Source organism: Mytilus galloprovincialis, chromosome 2 (genome assembly GCF_965363235.1).
Source record: "Mytilus galloprovincialis chromosome 2, xbMytGall1.hap1.1, whole genome shotgun sequence".
NCBI lineage: Eukaryota > Metazoa > Mollusca > Bivalvia > Mytilida > Mytilidae > Mytilus > Mytilus galloprovincialis.
Genome location: NC_134839.1, coordinates 14,023,578 through 14,050,555, shown reverse-complemented (window position 1 = coordinate 14,050,555; position 26,978 = coordinate 14,023,578). Strand labels below are relative to the sequence as shown.

General features: G+C 32.4%; 1 protein-coding gene across 6 annotated transcripts in view; it reads right to left on the bottom strand.

Moving 5' to 3' along the window:
* Positions 1–8,279: 8,279 nt before the first annotated feature.
* LOC143062958 (R3H domain-containing protein 1-like) overlaps positions 8,280–26,978 on the bottom strand; it is an 89,761-nt gene continuing 71,062 nt past the window's right edge. For 4 of the 6 annotated variants that reach the window (XM_076234818.1, XM_076234819.1, XM_076234822.1 and 1 more), the window contains 10 exons: positions 26,670–26,710; positions 25,636–25,853; positions 23,405–23,536; positions 22,780–22,875; positions 19,974–20,092; positions 18,940–19,155; positions 17,595–18,462; positions 16,933–17,032; positions 13,998–14,107; positions 8,280–12,731 (listed from right to left, as the gene is read on the bottom strand). In XM_076234818.1, coding sequence (XP_076090933.1) covers positions 12,457–12,731; positions 13,998–14,107; positions 16,933–17,032; positions 17,595–18,462; positions 18,940–19,155; positions 19,974–20,092; positions 22,780–22,875; positions 23,405–23,536; positions 25,636–25,853; positions 26,670–26,710 — 2,175 coding nt within the window. In that variant the 3' untranslated portion in view covers positions 8,280–12,456. The remainder of the gene's footprint in view (positions 12,732–13,997; positions 14,108–16,932; positions 17,033–17,594; positions 18,463–18,939; positions 19,156–19,973; positions 20,093–22,779; positions 22,876–23,404; positions 23,537–25,635; positions 25,854–26,669; positions 26,711–26,978) is intronic. The other 2 variants (XM_076234820.1, XM_076234823.1) reach the window with 2 other exon arrangements.

Here is a 26,978-nt window from a genome sequence, read left to right as displayed (position 1 = left end):
CATTTTCCATTCCTTCTTTGTGTAGAATGTTCAAACGTTCGTGTTGAAAATGATAATTCAGATGCTGCTCAGTAAAACGGAAGACTGAACGGATAAATTGAATGATAAGATGACACAAAAATGCCATTGTCAGCACTCTACGTTGAATTTAGTTTCTCACTTATATATCCGTAATTCAGCAAGGAAAGTATGGTAAAGGATTATGCAGCAGAGTTATCACAAAGTCCAGTCCATGACTCTGGAACTCATGAAAATCTGTCTGTACACATCATTTTCAAAACTGGTTAGTTCAAATGTTCGTTTATAAAAAGTTGTATCATCTGAGTAATCATTTTATAGCAAAAGTTCAAATTATTTTGAATTTGATGTCATTTTCTCACTCTTTATGTCATGGAGACTGAAATAATATTAATTTCAATCATATCTTCTCACTTCTCATAAAGAACACAAATGACGATTACATGGAAACGGGGAATTTGTCAAAGAGACAGCAACCCAACAAAAGAGCAGAAAACAGCAGAAGGCCACTAAGGGTCTTCAACGAACCTAGAAAAACACACACACACCAGGAGGCAGGCTTCAGCTGGCCTATAAAAATTAATCAACACTTACCTTCGAAGCATACAAATAAAACAATAACAACAGATTTTCCAGTTTTCGGACAATAACTCAAATATGCTGCAAGTTGTTTTCGTCAAACTTGGGCGACTTGTTAATATCTAGGGATTTTATTCTTTGAAAAATCCACGGGCGTATCGTGCGCTCATGGCGCAGATGTTTATCTAAAATGTAATGTATTCACATAGAAGTTAATTATTCCAAAGTTAAAATGTTGAAAGGAAATCCTCCAATGGAACTGCACATGCACAAGATTTATTTACAGGAATGTACATATCATATATAACACGAAGCACTCATAGTTCGTTGGCAAATATGTAGATTTTATATTAAAAGCAATGTCAAGCTAAATAAAATCTGGGACACTCATCTAACGCTGTGTCTGGTACAGGTTGACTGTCACTGTGCACAACAGTTCGTCATAGAACCCTATGGGGAAAACCAGAGAACTCGTTATGCCAGAAAACACTGTCAAACACCCAAACAACTATCCATACTAATCTGTGTCCACACTTGTTTACTTATAAAATAGTATTATCAATGACATCAATGATCCGTTTAAACGAGTTCAAGGTCAGATGAACCCTAATCTAACCATTTTATCGTAAACCACATATTGTTACCATTGCAATGTTTACAAAGGGGAACCTTATAGCATCTGAGAAAGAGATCTAAATACGCAAACCGATTATTCCACCATAAAAATGAGTTTTAGGTCAGATGAACCTATGTCATACAGACATTTACACCCTTCCATCATTCAATATACCACAAATGGTTAATTTATTGCCTTTTAAAACGGAACTTACCACCAACACTTAACATTGTCTATTTGAGAGGATAAGGTCAGATGATAACTGCCGGACAGACATTTCCATTTTGATATCATTTCATATACCAAATATATAGTTGACCTTTTGCTTAAAGTATCCGTAAAACAGACTTACCCAGGATTCTAGAAACTTACCATTTACCAATGAATCATTAAATGTTTTAGCTATTAGGATCACGTTAGTTGTCGTCTGCCAATGCAGCAGCATGGTCATCATGTAATAAAAATTGATTTGAAGAACAGTTTATTCGTCACTCGTTACTCATGCTTACCATAGTCCCCCAGCCAAGTACACGATAATTGTTTCTTTTTACGGTGAATCCTGGTCATTGCCTATTGGTAAACAAGAGTGCACACACTGAAATGTCTAGCCTTTACTAACCATTGATATGTTCATAGCCCTAATTATAAAGACTTACTGTCACATAAAATTAACATGCTCCAGGAAAATGAGGTCTAGGTCATATAAACCAAACGAGAAATACATGTAAACCTTTCAATCATTCAATACACTAAATGTAGTTGACCTATTGTTGATAGTTTCTAAGAAACAGACTTCACAAAAAAAAATAAACACTATCCAATGAACCATAAAAATGAAGTCAAATAAAAGGTCAGATGAACCATGCCAGGCAGACATGCACAGCTTACAATCCTTCCATACAACAAATATAGTTGACCTATTGCTCAAAGTTTAAGAAAAACAGACCAAAAACTTAACACTGAGCAATGAACCATAAAATGAGGTCAAGATAAAACTAGAGGCTCTAAAGAGCCTGTGTCGCTCACCTTGGTATATGTGAATATTAAACAAAGGACGCAGATAGATTCATGAAAAATTGTGTTTTGGTGATGGTGAAGTGTTTGTACATCTTACTTTACTGAACATTCTTGCTGCTTACAATTATCTTTATCTATAATGAACTTGGCCAAGTAGTTTCAGTGGAAAATGTTAGTAAAAAGTTACAAATTTTATGAAAATTTTAAAAAATTGTCTATAAAGGACAATAACTCCTTAGGGGGTCAATTGACCATTTCAGTCACGTTGACTTATTTGTAAATCTTACTTTTCTGAACATTATTGCTGTTTACAGATTATCTCTATCTATAATAGTATTCAAGATAATAACAAAAAACAGCAAAATTTCCTTAAAATTACCAATTCAGGGGCAGCAACCTAACAACCAGTTGTCCAATTCATCTGAAAATTTTAGAGCAGATAGATCTGGACTTGATAAACAATTTTTTCCACTGTCATATTTGCTCTAAATGCTTTGGTTTTTAAGTTATAAGCCCAAAACTGCATTTTACCCCTATGTTCTATTTTTAGCCATGGCGGCCATCTTGGTTGGTTGGCTGAGTCACTGGACACAATTTTTAAACTAGATACCCCAATGATGATTGTGGCCAAGTTTGCTTTTATTTGGCCCAGTAGTTTCAGAGGAGAAGATTTTTGTAAAATATAACTAAGATTTACGAAAAAAATGGTTAAAAATTGACTATAAAGGACAATAACTCCTAAAGGGGTCAACTGACCATTTTGGACCTGTTGACTTATTTGTAAATCTTACTTTGCTAAACATTTTTTCTATTTACAGTTTATCTCTATCTATAATAATATTCAAGAAAATAACCAAAAATAGCAAAAATTTCCTTAAAATTACCAATTCAGGGGCAGCAACCTAACAAAGGGTTGTCCGATTCATCTGAAAATTTCAGGACAGTTAGATCTTGACCTAATAAACAACTTTCATCCTGTCAGATTTGCTCTAATTGCTTTGGTTTTTGAGTTATAAGCCAAAAACTGCATTTTACCCCTATGTTTATTTTTAGCCATGGTGGCCATCTTGGTTTGTTGTGCGGGTCACCAGACACAATTTTTAAACTAAATACCCTAATTATGATTTTGGCCATATTTGGTTAAATTTGGCCCAGTAGTTTCAGAGGAGAAGATTTTTGTAAAAGATAACTAAGATTTACGAAAAATGGTTAAAAATTGACTATAAAGGGCAATAACTCCTAAAGGGGTCAACTGACCATTTTGGACCTGTTGACTTATTTGTAAATCTTACTTTGTTTAACATTTTTTCTATTTACAATTTATCTCTATCTATAATAATATTCAAGATAATAACCAAAAACAGCAAAAATTTTCTTAAAATTACCAATTCAGGGGCAGCAACCTAACAACGGGTTGTCCGATTCATCTGAAAATTTCAGGGCAGTTAGATCTTGACCTGATGAACAATTTTACCCCATGTCAGATTTGCTCTAAATGCTTTGGTTTTTGAGTTATAAGCCAAAAACTGCATTTTACCCCCATGTTCTATTTTTAGCCATGGCGGCCATCTTGGTTGGTTGGCAGGGTCACCGAACACAATTTTTAAACTAGATACCCCAATGATGATTGTAACCAAGTTTGGTTGAAATTAGCCCAGTAGTTTCAGAGGAGAAGATTTTTGTAAAAGTTAACGACGGACGACGACGACGGACGACGGACGACGGACGCCGGACGCCGGACGCCGGACGCCAAGTGATGAGAAAAGCTCACTTGGCCCTTCGGGCCAGGTGAGCTAATAAAACCTGTGAGACTGACATGCACATTATAAAATATTTCCTTACACAAAATATATTTAACATATTGCATAAAGTATTAGAAAACTAGGATATAACGTTATAAAGAGGCACAACTCAAGAACTGTGAAAGTGAAGCTGCCAAAATTTGAACTTGAACTGAGTTTAGCGGTAATAAGCACTATATATTGAGAAACTTAAGTTAGAGAACAGAAACGAAAAAAATCAGAAATTTTTCCTTTTGCAAAGGGGCAAAACCCTAAAATAGTAATCCAATGGTTTGTAAGCACTGAATGGTAAAGATTGCTTTAATTTATCAGTTGGTAGTAAAATTGAATACTGCATTGTATAAAGCATTGGTTTTAGTTGATTCAACTACCATTTAGGACAAAGAAAGATAACTCCAATTTTCAAAGAAGATTTCAAAAAGCATTTATTGAAGTTGATTCAACTATGATTATGCTAGGCAAAATTCAAACCTAATCTGTATTTAGTGGTAATAAGCATTGTGTAAAAGTTTTATAATATTTGGTTGATGCAAACTAAAGTTAGAACGGAAACAAACTTTCGTGCATACTTACGTACAGACGGACAAGGGTAAAACTTAATGCCCCATCCCTTACAGTGGGGGCATAATAAGACCAAAATTCAACCAGATGCTCCGCAGGGCACAGCTTTATACGACCGCAGAGGTTGAACCCTGAACGGTTGGGGCAAGTATGGACACAACATTCAAGCTGGATTCAGCTCTAAATTTGGACTGTGATTAAATAGTTGACACAGCATAGGTTTCTGACACAGAATGAATGTGGTCTAATGAACTTAAAATTTATGTTTTGCCTTTTAGCAATTCACTATGCTGTTGAATATTAATCCTCTCAAAAAAATTGAAGCAATTTTCTTTTTATTGATGAAATCTGAAATGAGAAAAATTTACCCCCCCCCCCCCCACCCCAATTTTTTTTTCACATCCCCCTTTCCCTTATTCCAAAACTGATCTCAATTCAAATTTCTAATGGCTCCTAGCAATAACTACTCATTTAAATACATCATAAAATATTAAAATGTAAAAAAAGTGCTTGTTATCACTGAATGGTAAAGATTGTTTTAATTTATCAGTTGGTAGTAAAAGTGAATATACATTGTATATTGTATAAAACAATGATTTAAGTTGATTCAACTACTATTCTGGACAAAGAAAGATAACTCAAATTGAAAATTTTTTGCTATTGCACAATATTGTGCAATTAGATATTTCTTGCTATTGCGCAATACTTTGCAATTGAAAATACTTGCCATTGCGCAATACTGTGCAATTGAAGATTTCTTGCTATTGCGCAATACTGTGCAATTGAAAATTTCTTGCTATTGCACAATACTGTGCAATTGAAGATTTCTTGCTATTGCTGAATACTGTGCAATTGAAAAATTTCTTGCTATTGCACAATACTTAATATAATAATTTTGGATCCTAATTTGGACCAACTTGAAAACTGGGCCCATAATCAAAAATCTAAGTACATGTTTAGATTCAGCATATCAAAGAAGCTCAAGAATTCAATTTTTGTTGAATTCAAGCTAAGTTTAATTTTGGACCCTTTGGACCTTTATGTAGACCAATTTGAAAACGGGACCAAAAATTAAGAATCTACATACTCAGTTAGAATCGGCATATCAAAGAACCCCAATTATTCAATTTTTGGTGAAATCAAACAAAGTTTAATTTTGGACCCCGATTTGGACCAACTTGAAAACTGGGCCAATAATCAAAAATCTAAGTACATTTTTAGATTCAGCATATCAAAGAACCCCAAGGATTCAATCTTTGTGAAAATCAAACTAAGTTTAATTTTGGACCCTTTGGACCTTAATGAAGACCAATTTTAAAACGGGACCAAAAATTAAGAATCTACATACACAGTTAGATTTGGCATATCAAAGAATCCCAAATATTCAATTTTTGATGAAATCAAACAAAGTTTAATTTTGGACCCTTTGGGCCCCTTTTTCCTAAACTGTTGGGACCAAAACTCTCAAAATCAATCCCAACCTTTCTTTTATGGTCATAAACCTTGTGTTTAAATTTCATAGATTTCTATTTACTTATACTAAAGTTATGGTGCGAAAACCAAGAAAATGCTTATTTGGGCCCCTTTTTGGCCCCTAAATCCTAAACTGTTCGGACCTCAACTCCCAAAATCAATCCCAACCTTCCTTTTGTGGTCATAAACCTTGTGTTCAAATTTCATTGATTTCTATTTACTTATACTAAAGTAATGATGCGAAAACCAAGAATAATGCTTATTTGGGCCCTTTTTTGGACCCTTATTCCTAAACTGTTGGAGCCAAAACTCCTTAAATCAATCCCAACCTTCCTTTTGTGGTCATTAACCTTGTGTCAAAATTTCATAGATTTCTATTTACTTAAACTAAAGTTATAGTGCAAAAACCAAGAAAATGCTTATTTGGGCCCTTTTTGGCCCCTAATTCCTAAAATGTTGGGACCAAAACTCCCAAAACCAATCCCAACCTTCCTTTTGTGGTCATAAACCTTGTGTTAAAATTTCATAGATTTCTATTAACTTAAACTAAAGTTATAGTGGGAAAACCAAGAAAATGCTTATCTGGGCCCTTTTTGGCCCTTAATTCCTAAAATGTTGGGACCAAAACTCCCAAAACCATTCCCAACCTTCCTTTTGTGGTCATAAACCTTGTGTTAAAATTTCAAAGATTTCTATTAACTTTTACTAAAGTTAGAGTGCGAAAACTAAAAGTATTCGGACGACGATGACGACGACGACGACGACGCCAACGTGATACCAATATACGACCAAAAAATTTTCAATTTTTGCGGTCGTATAAAAACTTAACTTTGACCACTGAACCATGAAAATGAGGTCATGGTCAGATGACACCTGCCAGTTGGACATGTACACCTTACAATCATTTCATAGACCAAATATAGTTGACCTGTTGCATACAGTAATAGAACAAGAATGTGTCCACAGTACACGGAAGCCCCACTCACACGTATCATTTTTCTATGTTTAGTGGCCTGTAAAATTGGAGTCAAAAATTTAATTTCGCATCTAAATTAAAAAGATCGTATAATAAGGAACCTCTGTTCTAAGTTTCAAGTTGATTTGACCAAAAACTTTAATCTGAAACTCCCAATATCTTTTTCTATGTTCAGTGGCGCTGAGACTACTATAACCAGAGACATATATACACATAATTTGTATTTACAGTGGAGAGCTAGCAGAAAGAGCAAATTTACCTATGTGTAATGTGAGTAATCTTTAAGGTTTTCAAATGTTTTAATTACATTAATTTGTTGTTAATCTAAATACTTTTGACATCAGAAATTATTTTTTATGAAAAATTAGTTAAACTCCGATACATCACTTTCAATTCATCATACTTTGCATTGACAAAAGCCAATTTTGTCTTGTATGGAACAAGTCTATGATTGACAAAGTGAAGTAATTTGTTTAAAAAATGTGTAATAACATAATGAAATAGGTAATTGGCATATTGACTATTGGCAAGGCAGTTTCAGGGGACAACTCAATATGTTGACTGACAAATGTCAAGTGGTGAAAATATCTACAATTGACATCTTTATATTCAAAATTAGCATGAAAACACAACACAATGTAGTTATAACCTCTGAAGTAATAAATGAAACTCTGATAATGTTATTTTTGTTTCGATAGCACTTTTTGGAAATACCACTATTGGGAAAAATTTGGGGAAATTTGCATTACTGTTTGGCTGGAATCTAATCACTGGAAAAAAAGAGGATACAATATTCAGCAACTCCTTATTTGATTATCATTATGATAATTGCCCCATAAAATTGAGGTCACACCATTTTGGCAGTAGTTTTTAGTTAGTTTAAATTTTCACTTTTTCATTGACAAGATTACACTTTTTCATCACAATAAACTACCTTTAACATGATCAGATGGAACTATAGATAACATAAATGTATGGCCATGTTTTTTGCATGCACTGACAAACACATTCAAACTGTATTGATGTTATATTGGTTATTCTCATCAGATTTTGTCTAATGCTTAGTCCGTTGCTGTGTGTGTTACATTTTAATGTTGTGTCGTTGTTCTCCTCTTATATTTAATACTTTTCCCTCAGTTTTAATTTGTTACCCTAATTTTGTTTTTTGTCCATAGATTTACGAGTTTTGAACAGCGGTATACTACTGTTGCCTTTATTTAAATAACAACACAACCAATAACTTTATAGATATGTTTTTATTAAAACACTGAGAAAATTTAACAGAATATACAGAACATCTACAACATGTGAAGCACTGATTTGGAAGGTCATGGAAACAACACCATAGATTAGGTAATTGGGTACAGAAATAATGGAAAGTTTACTCTAGAAGGTATACAAAGCAAATCTATTTTCAAGAACAGTAAAACAGTTTATTTACTTAAATCAATAATCAAAAATACATTCTGTATGATAATTTTGAAGTTTGTTTAACCTGTATAATTTATTTGAATTCTATAAAAATATAGAAAATCTATGTATCTGCGAAAGTAACTAAATGACACCTAGGCAGTTTAAACACTCTCTCATGATAAGAAGAAACCCTTTTCATCACACAATTATCAATTATGTATAAAAGGAAACACATTTTCATGGACACCAGTTTTTTGTGTAAATATAAGAAAGACTAATAGAAAAGTTTTACACAACTTGAATATTATCACCATGGCAACATTGAATACAAAGGAATTGACTACAATTTTTTTTTTATACAATACTAATAGTATTTAATAATTAGTGCACTATACATTCTGACATTGTTGTAAAAAATCTAGGTATGAAAGAATACTATAGTTTTTATAGGGAAAATTAGTTATCGTATAAAACCTAATAAACTTATTCCTTACAATGTTACAGTTCCTTAAACGTCACTAAGAGAAAGTTTCTACAGAAGTAACTATACTTGTATCTTATGTACATATATACTTAAAGGCCAGTGAATAGAGAAGTATCATGTCATGTGGGTACAGAAATAGGAATGGCATACTGAAGCCTTTATTTTTTCAGTGTGAAAATGTCCGTACAACCTATTCAAAATTAATAGATCAATAATAAAGCTTCACATGAACAATAGTCTGTGCTGGCATACTGAAAGGTTAATCATATCAAAATATTTTGGTGTCATCCATTATTGTCCTTCATGGTATCTACTGTTTGATTGTTAGTGTTTTAACACCAATTTTAAGCGCCACTTTTGGGCTATTTCATGGCACGCAATGAAATGGGACATCTAAAGACCTTTTTTGTTTTCTCCATAACAATGTCACAATTATGCAAAAGAAAACAAAGGAAAATATTGATATAACTAAATAACTAAAAATTAATGGTTGTAGCATAAAATATAATCATAAGAATTGAATATTTCTTTTTTTCTTATAATTTTATAGGGTTGTAAACATTTAGAATGTTCTTCCATACTTTTTACAAAATACGCTTTAAACAATGTTTTTACAACCCAATAAAATTACATAAAAACAGAATATTCTTATATATTAACACAAGTCTACAACCTTGAAAATAATTAATAAATATTTAAAACTTCAACAGAAAAAAAAAAAGAAATGAAAGGTTTGTTTCATAAAAATTCAAACTTAATCTGACCATAATAGTTTCTCTTTTAACAAAATAAGGAAAAAACACTAACGAAAAAATAAAAGAAAATCAAATGGTCGAAACTTCTTTCAGGAAGAATTCCTTATTTGGGACCCTTCCTTCAAACAAAATCAAAACTAAAGGAAACTAAATGCCAACAGTCCTCGGTCACCTATCTTGTGTTTTAATGGAAAGTATATGTTCAGTGGTTGTCGTTTGTTTATGTGTTATATATTTGTTTTTCGTTCATTTTTTTTACATAAATAAGGCCTTTGTTTTCTCGTTTGAATTGTTTTACATTGTCTTATCTGGGCCTTTTATAGCTGACTATGAGGTATGGCCTTTGCTCAATGTTGAAGGCCGTACGGTGACCTATAGTTGTTAATGTCTGTGTCATTTTGGTCTATTGTGGATAGTTGTCTCATTGGCAATCATACCACATCTTCTTTTTTATAGTATATTTCGATTCATATCTGGATGTGTTCAAAATTTGTATATTTGTTTTTTTAATGGTGGAATCAATAAGATATCTATAAAATATATACACAAATTTTGTAAAGAATTAACCCTCAAACATCAAGGAAAATTTATGATAAAACTTGTTGCTTCAATTTTCCTTTCAGTATCCATACACAGACAATCAAGTTATAAAAAGTAGAAGATATTTAGCCGCCAGACTTTTTCCACTCTTTACCAACACAGAAATTTCTTAAAAACTAAGCACAGTGTTTATATTAAAGAGTTACATACAATTTGTAAGGCACATGTTGGTAAAAATAGTATTACACCGGATATAAAAAAACTTAAATTTGATTGAGGTTTCCAGGATAATCAAGCACTTACTATATAACGAAAATTTATTTGCAAGAAAATTGATGTATCGGTAACCAAATACAAAATTGCAACTTTAAACGTTTCACGCATTTTTATTCTGATTCGTTTTAAGACTTGGATTCTGATCAACACAATATGAGGATACACTTTAAATGGCTTCAGATATTTTTCATTATAGACTAAAATTACAGCTCATCGATGAAAAATAAAGGCAAAAACATATTTGTTTAAGTGACTGGTATATAAAGCTACCTCAAGACATATCTTTATCAAAAGATTTTTTCCCCCTTATATATCCAAAAGTGTAGGTCAGAGTGATTTTTCACAATGCCATAAGAATAACTGGTAGGTACTGTTAGTTACTACAGAGTATAATATAGGGTTTGAATTATAACACAGCAACACATTCTGTATTTTTCATCTAAAACTGCTTTTTATAATAATATGTTTTTTTCCTTCTTATACATGTCACAAGGAAGAAACTACAATGAAAAGTATGTTATCAAAATCTAAATAATTCTATAAAATCTTATCACATACAATGTGCAGATAACAAGGTGTGGTGTCGTATGGTTAAACAAAGGTAAGAGTACGGGAGATAGCTTCACATTTGAAATCAAGGAATGAACACTTAGGACAAAACCAGTGTACACATATTACAATCTTGAGAAAAGAAAACTGTATTCTTTGTTTAATAAAGCGAATTAATCTTAATTTGAAAATTTGAAAATAATAAAATTGAGAATGGAAATGGGGTATATGTCAAAGAAACAACAACCCGAATAAAGAGCAGACAGCTGTTCTGTTAAATATATTGTTTTTAAAATGCTTATAGGAAACATAAATGAAAGACTCTTTTCAGTTGCTTTTATCATATAAGATTAAATATCATTTCCAACATAGAGCAAATTGATTGTTTTTGTATTAATAATGTAATTAGTAGTGTACACTGGTTGCATCAAGCTTGCCCCTAAATAACTACACAAAAACTATGGGAGCCCAGTAGAGCAATATATATTTTTTAATCATGCCTTTTTCTTAAGCTTCATGAAGAAAAAAACAAATTTCTTTAAATTAACAAACCTTTAAACTTTGTTTTCCTTCATTGTGAAACAAATCAAATAATGCCAAAGTAAAATGAAAATATTGCTCTGACTGGCACGTTATCTGCAAACATGAAACCTTTTATTCTCCTTTTTCAAACAAAAATAATGATATAAAGGCCTCTTTGTTACTTAAATGATATGTCTTATTATAGTTGTTTTAATTTTGAGTACCATATCTTATTCTTGCTAACAACTTTCATCTGGAAAACAATCTATAAAAATATTTTTTGAAATTTCATTATTTTCATAATTTAAGGCAATATTTTCTTTCAATATCAATAAGAATTTAAGGTCTGAATGTTTGCAGTGTGAGGCCACTGAAACAAATATTTAATTTCTCATCCAACATTTCCCCCCACTTCAAACAATTTCTATTGATTGACTTTTAAGAAAGATATACAAGATATCTGACAACCAAAATTTCCTGATTTCTTTTTTTATCAAGATTACAAAATAGTAAATCCAGAAAAGTTCCCAAATATCTCAAATTGGAGGCACAAGTAAAACATTTTTTTTCCATGGTGAAGTTTTTGATGATGAGAAAATCCAATATCTATTTCAAGATGACCAACAGAGATCATATCTGAACAACCTACACAATTTTCTCATTATAACAATTTCTATGTAACAGATTTTCTCATTCATAATAAATGGCACAAAAACAAAACAGGGAAACATAGATTTGTTTTTTTTTTCTTTCATCTTCTTAACAGATCAACAGAGAAATATACTTTTTATGTAAAATATCATAAAATTTGTATCTATTTTTTTTCAAATAAAAAAGTACAGAACAGATCACAAAATATCAATAAATATAAGCTCCTATACTCCTATATTATCTAAAGTCGATGGTCTTAATTTATATTTGCTATTTGAATGAGTCTTCAAAATTTGATTGGCTCCAGAACTACTTGGGTAAATAGCAAGAATTTTGTGAAATGCTGACACTGGTAAACTTCCGACCTCATTTTGATACTGAATATTTTCAGGATGAATGAACTGTATTTGTGCCCCACTTGTAACCAGATCTTTCAAAAGTTTATCAGCTTCTGAACGCATCATTGTATCAGGCAAGTCACACACTTCCAAAATATGACCTGAAAAAAAAGAAAAAAAGGTATATTCATGAGTCATTTTTATTTATAATATAAGAGGTGCTCATTATATAAAAAGGAAATACTTTAAATTTTCCTCTATTGCAAGTTTCCAAATGTTTGCTCATATCTCTCATTTTTACAGACAAATTTCTAATATGGTGCCTATGATATCCTTACAAATAAAATAATTATGTGTACAAATACTATTCCTTGACATGCTACATACAATACAATGTGTAGATACTTTGAATTGTTTGTGCAAACGTGTATATGTATCATGTAGCTTGATATATCTTCTGCAATAAATGTCAATTTTAAATAGTTTTGTGATGTTGTAAATGTTTAATTTAATGATTGTCTGGATCGTTGGGTCCACTGTTTCTATATTCTGATTTTTTAGATAATTTTTCTCTTTTCTATGTATATTTTGACCTTTATTCTCTATTCTGAATATTTTAACATCCAATTATTTTTATTCATAATTTTTTGGGGCCTATTTTTCTAACCCTTTAATCTGACTTTTTGCACAATATATCCTCTATTCTGTTAACCCCATCCACACCATCATTAAGCAAGTTGCTTGTTTACTTTTCGCATTTTAATTAATTCTAATGTTGTCATTTTTTGAAAGCTGTACAGACTGAGTTGTGTACATTGACTCTTCCTTTTTCTTCAAATCCATCTAATAATACATGTACACAATACATTGACTGAGTGTTTCTCATTTCCGTTTTTTTTATATAGATTAGACGGTTGGTTTTCCCATTTGAATGGTTTTACACATGTCATTTTTGGGCCCTTTATAGCTTGCTGTTCGGTGTGAGCCAAAGATCTCTGTTGAAGGCCGTACATAGACCTATCATGGTTTACTTTTACAAATTGTGAATTGAATGAGCAAGTTGTCTCATTGGCACTCATACCACATCTTCTTATATCTATATATAGGTTGCACTTTGAAAATACAGCTGTTTCACAAGTCACACTTGTTTTGAGGAGATATATAGATATTTTGTTTTATTTACATACAGGTTCCCAGATATGACTTTTGTGTTTCATCTCATAGAGAAACAACTTGTTCAGATTTCTGTTCCTCTGTTTGTAGTTTTCAATGTTTTTTTATATACAGTCGTTATGTCTATATACAGTCGTTATGTCTTTTGGTCTTTATTTTGTTTTTTCCATGGTATTGGAAGTGTATTTTTGACTTATGAGTTTGAATGTCCCTTTAATATATTTTCCTCTTTAATTATATTTTTGTATACTAACCAGTCTGACTATCATTACTATCAATACTCTGATGGGGTGAAGAATCATTTTCTCTACTACGAGATTTCCTCAACTTTTGTTGCTTATTAGAGTATGTTGTACCAGTACTTCTGTAAATATCAACAACAAATATAAGTGAAAAAAATCTTCCTAATTTACATTATCTAGGTATATCACTACAAGTGCACTTCAACAAGATTACACAATCTGAAATTTCTTGCCAGTTTTACTGATCACGGCTATATAGGTGTAGTTATAGTGAACTCCATATTTGCAATTAAAAAACACATCAACTGAGGCCACCCTTAAAAAATTGTTTGTTTGGCATTGCCGACCCACACTATCAGCAGGTGGGTAGGTAGGTAGGGATTTTTTTTTTTTTTTACATTTAAAAGCTTTATACATGTAAATCATGAAGTCTCTAGACCAATGTTGTCTAAAGCATTGCAGCATTGTTGTGTGTACATGCTGGTGGTTTCTTTGAACGGGGTCAACCGTCAATGTCACATTCTACATCATATGGATAATTTCATGTAAGACAGTCAGTTTTGTTGGCAGAGTTAACCAAAGGACCCAGAAAAAAACACAGAACTGAGGCAGGAAACTGACAAATTAACCATATAAATGTACAATGTATGACGTGAAAATTGAACTTTTATTGTGGGACTGCCAATTGAACAGAGGCCTGATGTCACATCTTGTGGTCACAGTTTGGTAAAATTACCATAAGTTAAATGGCTCAACCACTACGGCTCCTTGTACAAATGGACAAAGATTTAAAACTTTTATTGTTTGCTTTGGTTTTATAAACATCACTTTCTACACTGTATGTAATTTCATGGCAGTCAGTTTTGTTGGCATACTATTAAACCGTAGTACTTGGAAGGAAAACGGCGGCAACCTGCGGGAAGAAACTGACTAACCTTATCACACATGACATAAAAAACAAACCTTAATTTTGCAACTGCCCAACTAGGGCTCAACCCAATACCTAGAGGCTAGTAATCATACATGAAAGGTGTGACGAACTACCATACAAACACGCCTACTGCCCCTGATAAGTTTTGAGGATATAGGATCTGTACCAAATAAGGATAGCAAAATATTAAAAATTTGGAAGGTTGGCACAAATAGACATGGTGTTTATACTAATATTATCCATTAGTGCAAGGTTTTTCAGGGCTATAGGTTTAAAACGTATGATAAATTCAAAATGGAAATATGCAGCAGGACAGAGAATTTTTGCAGATAAATAAATTATGGGTTGTAATGCTTGTTTGATTAACAGAAATCTGGACATGCATTACATGAATACAGATAAATTAATGAGCCCTTAGAATTGTGGAAAAGGAAGGGATTTTATTCATCACTAGTACACTAGATACATTTATAAATATGTTTCTGTCGGTATCTTTTATGTTTTAAGAATTATTTTATTCATGTTAAGAAGAAAGGCAAGAAAAGGGGGAAGTACTTCAATTGACACAAGATGCTAGTCTTTAAAATATGTATGTTTTGTACCAGGCTAGCATCTACTGGTACAAAACTACTATAAACCTGTAAATCTGGGACCGTTTTGGTCTATGGGCTTTAGTGCTTACAGCCATAATTATCTTGAATGCATCATTGTGGTTCTGACTATAGTAGATACTTTGTTCTCTGGTTCAAGGGAAAATTTGTCAATGATACATTTCAAATATTTAATAAGTTCAACAAATGTAAGAGCCACGCATGTCCCGGTGAAAAACTTCTATCTCATGAAGCGACAAAGTCGAGCAGAAATCATCTGTTTTTGCTTTTAGCCTTTACAAAAGATAAAACTTGAGTCCTCTACAAGGTCTCTCAGAACGTTTCTTTCAAAGAATAGCTGAACATTTGATTTTTGATAAAATCCATCTCCCTTAACCAATGCATTGATGCTTTCCCCTGCCGGCCTCTTTGACATTAATTTTGGCAAACTTTTTCTATTCCATGTCATTTAAATGTTTGCTCCCAATACTGTGTAAGGCAAGCGCTTTTAAGATCGTGATTTGAAATAAGTAAAGCCAGGAACAAACTCGGCGGATACGATCAAATTCCGGCACAATTTCGATTTTTTTTTAAATAAAAAAAAATAAATTTCTGAAACGCAAATAAAATTATTTGGGCGGCAAGTTTTTCAGTGGGTCAGGCGGCAATGCCAAACAAATGAAATTTTATTTTAGGCCTGAGTGAAATATGAAAATGTACACTGATATAATACCTAAATGGCTAAATCAACTGACATAACATTCAAATGTATTAGTCAATATTTTTCAATGGTTAAACTAAACAAATTTTGGCAACAAAAAATATATAAGGTGCATAATATTAAACAGTTCTAAAGATTTTCTTTAATTTCCACTGAAAAGTGGTCAATTTGAGACAAGGAAAGGAATGAAAAAACAAATGAATAGATAACTAATGCTCCGCAGGGCACAGCTTTATATGACCGCAGAGGTCTAACCCTGAACGGTGGGGGCAAGTATGGACACAACATTCAAGCTGGATACAGCTCTGAATTTGGATTGTGATTAAATAGTTGACACAGCATAGGTTTCTGACACAGAATGAATGTGGCCTAATGAACTTTAAATTTTTTTTTTGCTTTTGAGCAATTCACTATGCTGTTGAGTATTAATCCTAAAAGAAGAAATTTTCTAATTAATTTCTGAAATCTGAAATGAGAAAAAAATTTTGCGGTCATATAAAAAGTAAATTACGCATTAAAAAAAATATATTTACATTTGAAAAATGTGTCTTTATAATTTCATTTAATTATATTAATATTAAGGATTAAATTTTCATTAAACTTTAAAATAAGGAAATATCAGACCTTTAATTTCAATATCTGTAACATTATCAGTACTCATTTAAAAATTGTGATCTTTTTTAAATACAATATCAACAACAATACCTAATTACTGACTTTTGTTTCTGCGGCTGTACATATGACTGTTGGTGAATTTGAACCTGCTGCTGTGGACGAAAGGTTTGCTGACCTAATAATCGACAATCTAAAAAATAAAATTAGTAAGTGAGACTGAGAACATAAATTATTTTATACTCCACTAAAACATGTCTTACATAATTTGTTTTCCTAATAGGTTTTCTTCCACAAAGAAGTAAATTCTTACTAAAAATGCAAACAAATCTATTCAATTCTCAACTCAGCCTCCTGTCAGTCATGAAATATTTTAACTGGACCCAAAATTAGCAATAATGAATCCATAAATCTGTAAGGCAATATATCCATATCCAATTTTATAGCATTAGATTATAAACAACTTTCTACAATTTTTTTTAGAAGTATTCAAATTCATGTGCACCTGTTCTATGAAAAAAATGGCATTAATAAACATTTCATAAACAAGAAAAACAAATTCTTTCTTATTTCTGTTAAGGTCAAATAGGTACCTTACCCATGAACGGAAAATATAAAATTTGTCAAACTTAACCATCTTCAAAATTCAATGAAATTTTGTCAAATTTTTTCTTTTATTTACACAAACTATACTATCATTCATAAATCAAAATTTTCACAAATCATGTCCTGATTTTGTAGTTGAAGTGTATTACCTGTTATTTGTGTAGCTGTTCTGAAACCTGGTACGAACTGGCGAGCGGGTGGACCAGCCACCACTTGGCCTCCAAAATTTCCCATAGCACAATCTTTATTTTCCAGTTCATATTTTGGCATTGTTCCTTCAACTGTCAAATTTTTTGCACTAACTGTCACTTGTGATGGTTGACCTGCAACCAATCCTTGCTGTTGTTGAATACCACCAACTTGTGTAGGAATCTGCATATTCATTTGCATATTTCTAATGATTGGAACTGTCTGTGTAGGATTATGCACTTGAACATTTGGTATCTGAACTATCTGGGGATTAGGTGTCCTTTGCTGCTGTTGAGGCTGGCCTACCTGAGCCATTGTTTGATACATGTAATTATGCGTGTTAGGTGTTTGTACATTTCCCACTGCAACAGGCTGACCCATGTTTAACATGGGAGTAGAGCCTTGCATTGCTAAAGGCGGGTTTGTTTGACTAGGCTGAATTTGACTCTGAAACTGTCCCTGATTTCCATTATAAATTAGTCCCATTTGTGGGCTTGAGGTGGGCACATTACTATAATACAAAGTTGATTGCATCTGACCGTAATTACATGTACTTTGGCTAGGATATTGAACAGGATATGTTTGATAACTGTCTGATGCTCCATGAATAGGAAATGAACTTTGATTAACTGTCTCAACACTCTGTACAGTGTTTCCTTGATAATTAGGATATCCAGTTGTCATTTGTGATTGAAATGGTGCACTCTGGATGATAGTTTGGTTGTCTACTGCTACAGATGGCTGTCCTTGTGCCATACTTGTCTGAACAGGGTACATATATCGTACATTAGAGGTCTGCATATTCTGTGGACAAGGATAAAATTGCCCCTACAAATTTACAAAAAATAAATGCCTTTTCAGTTTTTGCAAGTGAATTAATCATTGTATAAATTTGTTATAAATATGAATAAGTAAATGTGATACAAGTGCCAAAGAGACAACTCCTCTTCCAAGTCACAATGTATAAATGTCTTTTTACACAAAAAAGTTTACATAATTTATTAGTGTTCTTTTTGAAGCCAAGTTAAACACATTTTGTCATGAAGGTCTCTTTTACACAACACATCAAACACTTTTAACTACAAGGGAGATAATCAATAACAAGTACTACTAATGATTTAGTGCCCATGATTACCTCCCTCATTTCGCCTTGTTATCAGTTTTTTGGCAATTTTTAAAAATACAAAGACTCAAGGTCGCAAACAGAACAAGGCTTGACATGAAATAATATGGAGTATTCTTTAATAACTTAAACTTCATTGAATAAAAAACAACATGTTGCTTTAAAAAATATATACTATGTACCTGTGCAGTAGGTCCTTGCTGGGAAAATACTGTTTGCATTTGTGGCTGTGTTGCCATGACAATCTGCTGACCACCTTGTAAAGAAGTTTGACAACCTGGTGGTTCTCCTGTACTGTCTAAAGAGTTCTGGTGACTTAGAGATGACTGCTGGCTTAGATTAAGTGATGACAAATGATGACAAACTTCTGGTACTCCTTGACATTCAGGCTGTGGTACCTAAGGTCAATAAGTTCAATTGAAATAGTTTTCTCCTTAAGCTTACATGATACAAATTACCAAAGTTCACAAGTTTCAACATAAGGAAATACAAAATTAGGAACAACAGTTTAAACTTCAAAAGGGTGACAAAGAATTATTGCAATTGTTTTTTCTTCTTCAACTAACATGATATATAATATATAAAAGAAATTGGTCAATTGGAATATAAGACATAATTATGACTTCAAAAAAACTCTCCACATCAAGTTTCTTAAAGCATTGAGTTGTCAGAAAACGTTTTATATGTAATTTTGATTAATGTTTGAAAATTAAAAACCAGAAATGTAGTACTGACCAAAGTATAAAAAGTAGGTGCAAGTTTTCTATGTTTGACTAAGTGCCATCGTTTCAGTCGAATAGTTCTTATGACTACATTCAAGAAAATAGCAGAAATTGAAAAACACATGACTATTTAAAATAGTTGATTGACAATTACTGCCATGTTGACCTTAGCTTATTTGTAGGTCTTTTAAACTTGCTGATAACTATTTCTCTGTATAACATTTTTCAAGAAAGTTTTAAGAAAGTTTCAAGGGGCTTGTAAACTAAATTAAGGTTTAATGAAGCCACATTTTCATTTGGCTTTACCAAGTTGGGAACCTTTGTCAGTAGTTGCCTTGACATCTGACTATTGATGAGTACTGTATTTGTTACCCATCAGATATCGTTTGGATATTTTTTATGTTGAATTGCTGTTCTAATTCAGGTATACCCCATAAATCATTCAGAAATTATCAAATTTATCCCTCATGTAATAAAATATGTAATATGTTTACATTGGTCCACATTTCTGGAGGCATCTGTTGTTGTTGTTGTACCATGGTAGTATGTTGAGGTGGTGGATGGCCAGGTGTGTGGTGGTATACACTACCATCAGAATTAGAATAGGGATGACCTTCAATAAAAACAATTAAAATATATATAATATTTAATCTGATGTTCAGTAGTTGTCGTCGTTTGTTGATGTGGTTCATAAGTGTTTATCGTTTCTCATTTTTATATTGATAAGACCGTTGGTTTTCCTGTTTAAATTGTTTTACACAAAAGCAGTCATATTGCAGGACCCTTTACAGCTTACTGTTCAGTGTAAGCCAAGGCTCCGTGTTGAAGTCTGTAAATTGACCTATAATGGGTTTTCTTTTACAAATTGTGACTTTAATGGAGAGTTGTCTCATTGACATTGGCACTCATACCACATCTTCTCATATCTATATATGTACTTAAGTTTTAAGTTGATGAGATAACAACTTCATGGAAAACTTTCTTGACCAAATATTTTAACCTGAAACTGTACTGGATTAACTATCTCACAACTTCAAAGTCGTGAACCATAAAATCAACTCAAAACTAATTTGGCATATGATACCTCGACCAAAAACTTGAACCTGATATGGTATGGACAAAAGTATGTGCCGACCAGAAAACTAGGTGGCCCTCTGCAAAGGCCATACTGAGAAATTATTTTAAAGGAAATCTGTTTGCATAATAAAAGTTCAATCAATTTTGACCTGTCGATTTTTTCATAAAGAATTAATCAAATAAATGAATTACTATAACAAACTAGATTTTTTGGACTATTTTGTGGCGGCCAGTTTTTGTAGGTGGAGTGCTTGGAGAAAACCACTGTTTAAGTAAACCAACTTAAAACCAGATGCTCTACAGGGTGCAGCTTTATACGACCGCAGAGGTTGAACCCTGAACGGTTGGGGCAAGTATGGACACAACATTCAAGCTGGATTCAGCTCTAAATTTGGATTGTGATTAAATAGTTGACACAGCATAGGTTTCTGACACAGAATGCATGTGGTCTAATGAACTTAAAATATATTTTTTTGCCTTTGAGCAATTCACTATGCTGTTGAATATTAATCCTCTCAAAAAAATGTTTGAAGAAATTTTCTTTTTATTTATGAAATCTGAAATGAGAAAAATTCCCCCCCCCCCCATTTTATTTCACATCCCCCTTTCCCTTTTTCCAAAACTGATCTCAATTGAATTTCTGATGTAGTTTGCAACAATAACTACTCATTTAAATACATCATAAAATATTAAAATGTAAAATAAAGTGCTTGTTTTCACTGAATGGTAAAGATTGTTTTAATTTATCAGTGGGTAGTAAAAGTGAATATACATTGTATATTGTATAAAACAATGATTTAAGTTGATTCAACTACTATTCTGGACAAAGAAAGATAACTCCAATTTTCGAAAATTTCTTGCTATTGCACAATATTGTGCAATTAGCGATTTCTTGCTATTGCGCAATACTGTGCAATTGAAAATATTTGCTATTGCACAATATTGTGCAATTGAAGATTTCTTGCTATTGCGCAATACTGTGCAACTGAAAATTTCTTGCTATTGCACAATACTGTGCAATGGAAGATTTCGTGCTATTGCTGAATACTGTGCAATTGAAAATTTCGTGCTATTGCACAATACTTATTATAATAATTTTGGATCCTAATTTGAACCAATTTGAAAACTGAGCCCATAATCAGAAGTCTAAGTACATGTTTAGATTCAGCATATCAAAAAAGCCCAAGAATTCAATTTTTGTTAAAATCAAACTTAGTTTAATTTTGGATCCTTTGGACTTTAATGTAGACCAATTTGAAAACAGGACCAAAAATTAAGAATCTACATACACAGTTAGATATGGCATATCAAAGAACCCCAATCACTCAATTTTTGATGAAATCAAACAAAGTTTAATTTTGGACCCCGATTTGGACCAACTTGAAAACTGGGCCAATAATCAAAAATCTAAGTACATTTTTAGATTCAGCATATCAAAGAACCCCAAGGATTCATTTATTGTTAAAATCAAACTAAGTTTAATTTTGGACCCTTTGGACTTTATTGTAGACCAATTTGAAAACGGGACCAAAAATTAAGAATCTACATACACAGTTAGATTCGGCATATCAAAGAACCCCAATTATTCAATTTTTGATGAAATCAAACAAAGTTCAATTTTGGACCCTTTGGGTCCCTTATTTCTAAACTGTTGGGACCAAAACTCCCAAAATCAAACCCAAACTTCCTTTTATGGTCATAAACCTTGTGTTTAAATTTCATAGATTTCTATTTACTTATACTAAAGTTATGGTGCGAAAACCAAGAATAATGCTTATTTGGGCCCCTTTTTGGCCCCTAATTCCTAAACTGTTGGGACCTCAACTCCCAAAATCTATCCCAACCTTCCTTTTGTGGTCATAAACCTTGAGTTTAAATTTCATTGATTTCTATTTACTTAAACTAAAGTTATAGTGCGAAAACTAAAAGTATTCAGTTGACAACGCCGCTGCCGCCGACGAGGCAGACGCCAACGTGATACCAATATACGACCAAAAAATTTTCAATTTTTGCTGTCATATAAAAATACCATTATATACATGCGTGCTGGGAATTTCTCATTGTAGACAAGTTACTAAAGATATACTCCATATAGATTAATTATTGAAAGGCCTTTTGTCTCTGTCTCAGGAATTGTTTACTGAAATGTCTAATGCTATGAACATCAAAAGCTTATGATGACATCTATAACCCGCCCCTTTATTATGCTAATTAAATATGTACCTGTTCTGGGGTCTAAAATAACACTGCCAGGTGGGATATTATTTAAATCTGTAGCTACAATGTATACTTGTTGTCCACCTTGACCTGGGAATATACCTAAAACACAAAGAAATCCTTTTAAAATATATAATACTACCGTCTATTAATAACATATTGGCTATTCCAGTTATGAACTAGATGAGTCGAAACGACACGAATGGCCCGTTTCAAAAAGTAGAACAATCTGCAATTTCAACAACACATGTGGACACAAACATGATGGTAGTCTCACATATCATAAATCAGCTCAAAATCTGAAGGCGTATAGAAAAAGTCTGTATAACTGATTTTCAACAATTTTCAAAGTCGTAAACCCTTAATTTTGGCAAAAATCAGTGGAGCGAAACTAAACTAAAACTTAATCTGTTACTCAGCCCAATATATGAATTTGTTTTGAAAGAAAGTCTGTATAATGGTTTGTTGCGGAATGACGGACAAGGGAAAACTATTTGGCACCAACAACTTCATAGCGGGGCCATAATAAATAATGATTGATTGATGTTTGCTTTATGCAGCATGAGAGCAAAGAGGCTATATTGTGGCCTAAATATAATAAAGAGATTGCCAAGGATGTATAAGTACAAACCTTGTATTGGTGATTGTACTGGCCCTGATGAACTACATCTAGATAATGGTGAACTATCAGTTCTACTACCAGGTGGAGTTGGAATTCCTCTTTGTCCTCCCATGGACATGGACATTCCACAGTTAAACGAGTCTAAAATTACATACATATGAAACATTGTCAGTTATTGTTATTGTTGTACTTTAAATTCAGAAACTATTGCTTGCATTTATTATTGTGATTTTGTCAATTAAGACTAAAATGCGATTTTAATTTTTGCGATATTGAGGAAAATCCTGTTTAATTCATATACAAAATTTAAATAAATGCTATTCTTTACAATAATAAAATCATTGCAATAATTTCTGAATTTACATTAACTTATTAAAGAAATTTGGTGTTGATAGCAGAATTTTGTTAGTCTACACATACTAAGTTTTAGACACATGATTTTATAAGTTGTCAGATTTGAACTAGCTATCAGCAACTGTGAGTACTTTCAGGTCTGTATTTTGAGTCTTTTGTGTTTTTGTCATTTGTATCAATCTGATGATTTAAGCCCTTTTCAACTGATTTTTATAGTTTGTTTTTATGTAGCATAACACCACTGTACCATGTAAGGGGGAGTGTTGGGAAATAAGGGGTGGAATAAAAAAGTGCTCATATATTACAACTCATCACCACAAAGCTGCTAACCAAATATGAAGTCTTTCTGTTCTGAAGTTCCTGAGAACAAGAGTGCACACCCTGAAATGTCTCGTCTTCTTTACTAAACATTGATATTATGTTGATAGTCCTAAATATAAAGTTTTATTACAACTGTCACATAAACTCAACATTACCCAAGAAAACTACACATTGATCAATGAACCATGAAAATGAGGTCAAGGTCAAATGAACCATGCCAGGCAGACATGTACAGCTATCAATTCTTCCATACCACAAATATAATTGACCTATTGCTTATAAATTAATAAAGGCAGACCAAAACACAATTACTTAACACTTAACAATGAACCATGAAAATGAGGTCAAGGTCAAATAAAACCTGTGCGACTGACATGTAGATCATAAAATATTTCCATACACCAAATAAAGTTGACCTATTGCAAATAGTATTAGAAAAATAGACCAAAACTCAAAAACTTAACTTTGACCACTGAATCAAGAAAATGAGGTCAAGGTCAGCTAGACATGTACACCTTACAATCATTCCATACACCAAATATAGTAGACCTATTGCATATAGTATAAGAAAAAAGACCAAAACACAAAAACTTAACTGTAATCCCTGAACCATGAAAATGAGGTCAAGGTCAGATTACACCTGCCAGTTGGACATGTACACCTTACAGTCCTTCCATACACACAATATAATAGACCTATTGCTTATAGTATCTGAGATATGGACTTGAAAAAGTTAACCTTGTTCACTTATCCATGAAATGAGGTCAAGGTCAAGTGAAAACTGTCTGACAGGTATGAGGACCTTGCAAGGTACGCACATACCAAATATAGTTATCCAATTACTTATAATAAGAGAGAATAGTCCATTTGCCAATTACTGATTTGATTCTGTTATTACACACTTTTTAAACAAATTAATTCCCTTTCTCAATCGTAGACTGGTTCCATATCAGACAAAATTAGCTTTTAACAATGCAAAGTATGATGAATTGATTACTCATTTTACTCACAGATAAATTTGCTCATTCTGCTAGCTCTCCATTATAAATAAAAATTAATGTCCCTCATAAGGGAGACAACTGAAATAGGGATCTCTAATTACAGGGTCAATTACGGGAATTGGCAAATAGCCAAAAAAAATAATTACAAAAAATCTTAACTTTTTTTTTTCAAGTAGTTACTGAACCATGAAAATGAGGTCAAGGACATTGGACATGTGTCTGGCCAAAAGTTAGTAACATGAGGCATCTATATACAAAGTATGAAGCATTCAGATCTTCCACCTTCTAAAATATAACGCTTTTAAAAAGTTAGCTAATGCCGCCGCTGGATCACTATCCCTATGTCGAGCTTTCTGCAACAAAAGTTGCAGGCTGGACAAAAATGGGATGAAAATATTTGTTGAACAAATGGACAGACAATTGATTTAGGAAACCCCCAACTCTGAAATGAGGGAAATAATTAACTTACTCATAACCCTAAAGGTTTCAAGGTATAGTTAAACTTTCCCAAAAAATGTTTAAAAAAAAATTAAAATGCTAACAATGTTTTTTTTTATGCAATACCTGCTTTGTTCATACTGTAACCTTTATGTATCCCTCCCTGTTTTTGATTAACATGTGTGATTCCACCAAAACTGTTAGCTTTTGGTAAACCTCTGACCCTAGATGAACTCCGATCATCAGTCCCGTATCCACTAGAGTCAGTGCTACTTCCAAGGTGATTACCTTCTGCGTTCCTACTCAGGCTACTAGGTCGAACAGGTGCACCATCTGCCTTATATCTACAATAAAAACACACATGGTTATTATACTTTACAATTATTAAGGAAGTCTAGACTTGCTCCATTTACCTTATACTTACAGACTACTAAAACACACTATGCTTATTGTATTTTTACAATTTGTAAACCTTAATATTAAGAACTTGCTCCACTTGCCTTTTATCTACGATTCAACCGAACCACACATATGGTTATTATACTTTTACAATTTGTAAATCTTTTTAATATCAAAGAAAGTCTAGACTTTTTTTCATTTCTATATCCATTACTAACAATCAATTGTTATATAGCTCAACATGTATTTAATTTCTTCTAGTAGTAACTTCCACTGCTTATTTAATAAATAAAAAATAATTTGTCTTACTCAAAATTTCATTTCTATTTTCAATACAAAGCAGTGCAAGAATGGCAATAAAGCCACTTCATCTGATTTTTGTAGCAATAAAAAATAAAATGGAAAATGGAATAGGGGAATGTGTTAAAGAGACAACAACCCAAACAAAGAGCAATTAAACAGCCTAAGACTACCAATGGGTCTTATTCACAGCAAGAAAATCTGGCACCCAGAGGCGAACTTCAGTTGACCCTTAAACAAAAATATGTACTAGTTCAGTGAAAAAGAACATCATACTTAACTCCAAAACATAATGAACTAAAATTAAAATTATTAAAAGCCTAACAAAGGATATTATCATTTTGGTTTCCTAAGAGTTGGATGACATGGTTCCCAAGATTCTACATGATCCCTAAAGCTAAAGACAATTCTGCAATATAATAAGTCATTATTGTGACTAATAAGTCATTATTGTGACTTACATTTGTGTGATAGCCATCTCTTCTTCTGTAAATGCTTCCACCTAAAAAACCCAAACAACATTTTTACAGGCCATTAATTTGCATTAAATTTCAACTGCTACAATGAAGTTATAAAGAATATGTACTACTCTGACATTTGTAACTCATATATTCTAATTCATACTGAATCAAAGTGTGAGATGTTGTACACAGTTTTACATGCAAAATTGTGAGTAAAATTTTTTCTATAATTCAATATCATCTTTGATTATTTAGCAATGAAAATTGTCAGATATTTCTATAATGTTAGGAATGATGATGAATCAAGTA